We start from the raw sequence: 6,583 nt of genomic DNA on the forward strand, positions 1-6,583 counted from the left end.
TTGGCAACGTGTGCGTCACCGACAAATGCTGAGTTTTTTGAAGCCCCGCTTCGTTCGTCTCCGGGAAAGACACTTTAGAGAATCGTCTAGCACCCCAGCAATCGCGATTAACTGCACTTGATCAAAAGCACCACGCCAGCCCCGCCGGTGGCCACCGTCTCCGCCGAATCCGATCAACCCTCCTACTGACCCACCCATTTTTTTCTGCTAACCAGTTGTCTTGTGCAGCGACGCACAGCCTTTCCTTACTTGGTTCCCGCTCTCCCCACCCAATCTGCATTCAGTCCTAGGTTCCTAGTACCCAGCCGGACAACACAGCGCCGTCTCCCGCCCAAGGGACAGCACAAACCCCAGCCGCACCGAGGCGGGCAGCTCCCCGCGCTCCTAGCAGGCGGGTGACTAGCCAGCCGCAACTGGGCGGGTAATGATTGACATGGAACTGCAGCTATGGGCTTCAGGGGCGGGACGTTGCGTCACTTCCTGTTCTTTTGGCGAGACGGGGTATATAAATTCGGTGCTCACGCAGCCCCCTCGCTTCCACAGTATGGCCGGCGACATTAGCTAGCGCTCGCTCTACTCTCTTTAACGGGGAAACAGCGGAGTGCAAGAGACTGAACTGTATCTGCCTCTTTCCAACAGACTCGTTCAACTTTCGCTCACACACACACACAAAAAAAGCCGGGAAAATTTTATTAATCCTTTTTTTAAAAAAAGTTAATATAAAATTATAGCAAAAAAAAAAAAAAAGGAACCTGAACTTTAGTAACACAGCTGGAACAATCCGCAGCGGCGGCGGCGGCGGCGGGAGAAGAGATTTAATTTAGTTGATTTTCTGTGGTTGTTGGTTGTTCGCTAGTCTCACGGTGATGGAAGCTGCACATTTTTTCGAAGGGACGGAGAAGCTGCTGGAGGTTTGGTTCTCCAGGCAGCAGCCCGACGCGAACCAAGGATCTGGGGATCTTCGCACCATCCCAAGGTGGGTAGTCGGGGCTCTCGCCCAGGGTCGGGTCTGGGGGCTGTCGCTGCCTTCCAGGCACGGGCCACATGGGCGGGGGCCGGGTGTCGGATCCCGCACCTTCAGATGGGGTCAGGTCCGCGGGCGGGGTCGTTCCGGCGGCGGCGCGGAGGGACCCGGGCTGGGGGGGGAGCGGCCGCGTCCACGCGGAGCCGGGGCCAGTCGGCTTCTCCCGCCGCCGTTGCCGGGCGCTGCCCGGGGGGAGGGGAGGAGGCCGGCTTCGCCGCGTGCTCAGGTAACGTCCCCGGCCAGGCGGCGGGCTGCACCGCTCGGGGTGGTTGGGCGGCCCGCGCCTCCCGACTTCGCCCTCGGGAGTTGGCGGTATGGGGCCCCGGGTGGGGGCTCTCGGTGGGGGTGAGGGGCGCCACGCGGGTTCCTTCCCGGCAGGTGTGGCTCGGCGGGCTTAGTCAGGCGCTAATTTCGGGCGTGCCCGCCTCGGGGAGTGGAGGAGGGAGCGAGCGGGTCGGGAGCCGACTCGCTCTCGCCGCGTGAGGGGCAGCGGGGGCCCTCGGCTGGCTGAGGGACTGGCGAGCAGGCCTCCCGCCCGCGGTCCGCGCTGACAGCATGTGGCGGCCGGGATTGGGCGGGCGCTGTGGTGTCGCAGTGGCTGGGCCCCACCGCCGCCCTAACGTGCTCTGCACCAAAAGCTTGTCGGGCGGCCCCGGGAGACGGCCGCGGAGCCCGCCGAGTCTCTTGACCTTGGGTAGTGTAACCTGTTAACCGAGTCGGCGGGGTCTGGGAGAGGTGCGGAGTGGATTGCCGTTTGTCTGCATTTACAGGCTAGCCAGAAGCGGTCCGAACCAGGACATAATACCTTTAATGCAAAGCCAGCAAAGGAATCAGGGGCCCCAGCCTCCCACCCGGGGCATTCACGCGAGAGAGCGGGACTGGCCGCTCAGTCATGGAGAGGTCTTCAGTGATTTTACTGGAAATCCAAGCGCAAATAAAAAGCACGGACTATTCCGAAGGTGCTTGGGCCTGTTCCCCCGCACTCGTCACGAGCTGCTCCTTTTCTTTCTAGGCTCTTAGTGCGCGGAGCGTGATGCGCGGAGCGTGAAGGTGCTGCGGGAAACCCGCGGGGCCGCTTCGGTGAAAGACAGGACGGATGAGCTGGGTTCCACCGAGACCCTGGCCTCCGGGTGTGGGCCTATAGCCGTTTCAGGAATGTTGGGCCCCTCTTGCTCTACCTTACCAAAAAAAAAAAAAAAAAAAAAGGCAATTGGAGAAGGGACTCCTGAAGTACACGTGCTGCGAGGACTTGAAGGCAGTCTATAGCTTGGGTTCTCCTAGAAAAACATGTTTGGTAAAACGTCACATTTCACTTTTCAGCCTTTGTGTGACATTTAAAATGTCTAATATAGCCCCTTACTGAGTGCCAGACTCAGTTCTAAGCACCAGTATTATAGGAAACAGTTACTTTTATAAATATAAGGAAGCTTACCGTTGCCTTCATGTCAGGTGGGAAAACTCTCTGGTGTTGGTGATGTTTTTGGTTTAAGGAAAAAAATTTGTGATCAGATTATCTAGAAAATCTTTGTTTTAAGAAGAACTAACGAATAACAAGAGTCTTACAGAACAGACAGCAAATTGTTACACTTTAGCACTTTCCCTGTAAGCACACCTTCATAATAAAAGAGGGTTTTTCCTCCCTGTGTCCTTGGGGACAAAAAAAAAAAAATGATTATTTAAGGTTGCATTTTTTTTTTTTTCCCCTTGGTGGCATGCATTCCCCTAGCCTTAAGGACAGAAGGGAGGAAAGACTTACAGGGTAACTTCCTTTCTTGAGATATTTGAGAATCACTTTTTCCTTGTAGTTGCTCAGTTGAAATAGTTTTACAACTTCAGGGTGGCTCTTTAAATGATGGCAAAAATTAAGGTTACATAGACAGAATATGCTGTTGTCATGTTAGCGGTTTAGTGCCATACATTTTATGGGCACATTAAATAACTATTTTGAGAGATAATAGCACATTTAAGCTTTTGCAGATACAGCAAGTAAGAACTGAAAAAAATCTCTTGGTTATTTACTAAGACTTCAGTTAATCTTCCTAGGAACATTTTTTCAGTACCTGTCTGACAGGGATCCTGCCAGGTTAGTTATTTAAAGAGGTCCTAAGTGGCCCTCCCTGGTTGCGCAGTGGGTTAAAGCACTGCACTGAGAACCTAAAGCCACCTCCGCATGAGTTCGATTCCCACCTGCCCCGGAGGCGACCACATGGCAAGGCAGACCTCTCCTGACCCGCCAGCTGCTCCCCTCAGCAGTGTACTTCGTCATTCTGCCTGTTCTGCTCCCCACGCTGTCTCTGGTGAATCCTCTCACCCTCCGCATCTCTGGCCTGTACCCCAGTTCTGTACGAATAAATAAATCTTAAAAAAAAAAAAAAAAAGAGGTCCTAAGAAGATAATACTTGAAACGTAGCAGATTGGGACCCTTCCTTGTGGTGGGAGGCTACAGCCACTTAAGTGAGAGTTCGATCCCCTGGCCAGGGAGGTGACCCACATGGTGTGATAGACATCACCTGTCTCGCATGTTCTGATCCCCACCTTCTCTGGTGAATCCTCTCACCATCCTTGCACCTCTGGCTTGTATCCCAGTTCTATAAGCATAAACAAAACAAGAAAAAAATCTTTAAAAAAGGAGGCCCTCCCTAGTGGTGCAACAGGTAAAGCAGAGCAGTAGGAAGCTGGCCAGAGCTGCGACCCACATGGCACAACAAACCTCTCCTGTCTCACCCAGTGCTCTTCTCAGCAGTTTACTTTATCAGTTCACCTGTTCTGCTCCCCACTCTGTCTCTGGTGAATGCTCTCACCCCTCTGCCTCTGGCCTGTACTACAGTTCTGTATGCATAAATAAATAAATCTTTAAAAAGTGAAAAAGAAAAGAAACTTAGTATACTGATTGTAGACGACTCACCAAAAAAATCCCTGGCCCTAACAAGAGAAATCATTGGACTTTGGTCTCCTAAAGGTAGGATGCAGGGCCAGAGACCTTCAAGGGCTAACTGGTTACCTAGCAGAGTAATAATACATACTGAAATGAAATGGTTATGTGGAGGCCCTCGGCCTTTCTGGTGGCATAGGGGTTAAGTCTCATTGCTATCACCAGTCTGAGTTTGATCCTCAGCCAGGGAGCTAGCCCATATATGGTGCGGCAGACTTGTCTCTGTTCTGCTCCCTGTTCTTTCTGGTGAATCCTCTACCCCACTCACCTATGGCTTATACCCCAATTTATATATAACTAAATCTTTAAAAAATAATAGTAATAAAGAAATGATTGTGTGCATGACTTCTGAGTATCTACATTTGAAAATTAAACATTTATTGACAACATGGTGTTTCCTCAGCTCTAGAATGAGGACAGTCATAGAACACTACCTTGGAGTATATGTGAGGATTAAATGCATAAATGTATTCATGGTTCTTTAAAAGTGACACATAGGAACTACTATATAAGTATCCTTTTGTATCTTAGATTCTTTGCTCTGGAGGACAAAATCTTCTCCCCTGCAAACACCTACCCCCCTTTTTAAGCAGCCATGTCTGAAGGAAAAGTGTCAGATTGTGGTCTAAAATACTACACATTAAAGGAGTCCCTAGCAATTTGATATAGTTTGTTTTATACAAGTAGAGGAAATGGTGTCACTGGGAGTTCTGGATTGCTTCATTAATCCATCTAGAGAATTGTTTAATTTTTTTATTTTGTTTTTAGTTAATGATAAAAATTCGGAAGCCAAAAAGTTATTGCCTCATCTCTCCACCCACACTGACACCATTAAAATGTAAATAGACTAAGTTGAAACTTCAGAGAACCACTTTAAAATAAACTCAATCTAACCATACTGTTTATAAAACAAAACCTAAGAACATGGAAAAGGTAAGTGTGAAGGTACAAAACTGTACTGATTAGGGCATCACTAGATGTTCTGAAGACACTAGGAAAATAAAGATATTATTAGAGAAATTGGCTAGAAAAAATATCTTTACAGCAGTGATATAAGAAATAGAAAATGAAATAGTCCTATGATCATTATATAAATTGAATCAGTTACTAATCTATAAAGAAGTCCCAGTGCTTCCCTGGTGATGCAGGCATTAAAAGTCTCAGCACTACTGAGCTATTGCCAGCCACTACGACGTGAGTTCCATCCCTGGCCAGGGAGGTGATCCACGTGGCACAGCAGATCTCTCCTGTCTCACCCACTGTTCCCCACTCTGTCTCTGGTGAATCTTTTCACCCTTTGCCCCTCTGGCCTGTACCCCAGTTCTGTATGCATAAATAAATCAGTTCTTTAAAAAAAATTAAAAGAAGTAGGTAGGGAGGGGTGGATTACAAAAAGGCTTTAGAAGCCTTTGAGTAGGTGTGAGATAGTCACTATCTTATGCTAATTTCATTAGGGACAGGTAAATTTGTAAATAAAGTGTGAAAAGCATGAGTAGAGTCTGAAGTTATATAGCATGTTATAATAAATGACTGCATGCCTCCAATAAACAGAATCTGAGCATTTTGTCATGATAACCTCATCTTTCAGTGATTTTCACATTGGATATTAATTAAATTGACTTGCTGGTTGGAGTATTAGGCATTATTGGCATATGTAATGCTGTGTTTAACTACTACAAACTGAAGGATAAATTTGGTTGCTGTTTATGTAAGACTCCTCCAACCCATATGTTGACCTAGCAGTTTATATTTGTTATTTTACTTACTGTGTGTGTGTTAACATAGAAGAACTGAGGTGTAGGACAGAGATGCCTTGTCTGAGAGGACCCACCAGGGACAGAGTGGGGAGCAGAAAGGCATATCCACTAAAATACACTGCTAAGGGGAGTAGCACACAAGACAGGAGAGAGAGTTCTGCTGTTCAGTACTTTGTGTGCCCGTTCCTGGCACACAGGATCAAATTCAGGAGGTAATGGTGCTCTCACCAGACTTAACCCCTGGAACACCCAAGGGAAGGCCCCTAGCAGTTAATTAACATTTGTACTAAATTACAGTATTATCCCCCCCTTCAGTTATTTGTAAAGTAACAAAGATGAATATGAATATTTGGAGAGCTTCTGAAATAACTTTTAGAGAAAAGCCTTTGCTGTTAATCAGGTATAAGGATGGGGTTTGAACAATTTTGATAGGAAAGTTAGATTTGAACCAAAAGAAGAAAAATACAGTGCTCCGAATGGACTATTTTAGCAGAGTTTGAGGAAGGTGGTAATCAAAGAAAAAAATAGGGCTGTTAGTAAAACAGTTCAGCTTTTGATACATGTATTTTGTTTATAACTTTTTGTTGAAGTATAACAGAAAAATTTGGGTTGCGCAAATTGTTAAAGTATGGCCTTCAGGCCCTCCCTGGTGGCGCAGCAGCGGGTTAAAGCACAGCACTGAGAATCTAAAGCCACTTCTGCATGAGTTGATCCCCGCCTACCCTGGAGGTGACCACATGACATGGCAGACCTCCCCTCAGCAGTGTACTTCATGGATCTGCCTGTTCTGTTCCCCACTCTGTCTCTGGTGAAACCTCTCACCGCCCCCAAGCCTCTGGCCTGTACCCCAAATAAATAAATAAATCTTTA

The 6,583-nt window shown here is 47.6% G+C and overlaps 1 protein-coding gene across 1 annotated transcript in view; it reads left to right on the forward strand.

Annotated features, from left to right (window-relative positions):
* The first annotated feature begins 532 nt into the window (after positions 1-532).
* The window catches only part of AMD1 (adenosylmethionine decarboxylase 1), a 23,103-nt gene continuing 17,052 nt past the window's right edge, over positions 533-6,583 (forward strand). Inside the window, exon 1 of the mRNA XM_004673768.2 lies at positions 533-976. Coding sequence (XP_004673825.1) covers positions 867-976 — 110 coding nt within the window. The 5' untranslated portion in view covers positions 533-866. The remainder of the gene's footprint in view (positions 977-6,583) is intronic.

The sequence above is a fragment of the Condylura cristata genome, unplaced genomic scaffold (genome assembly GCF_000260355.1).
Source record: "Condylura cristata isolate star-nosed mole 26May11 unplaced genomic scaffold, ConCri1.0 scaffold00001, whole genome shotgun sequence".
NCBI classification, from domain to species: Eukaryota; Metazoa; Chordata; class Mammalia; order Eulipotyphla; family Talpidae; genus Condylura; species Condylura cristata.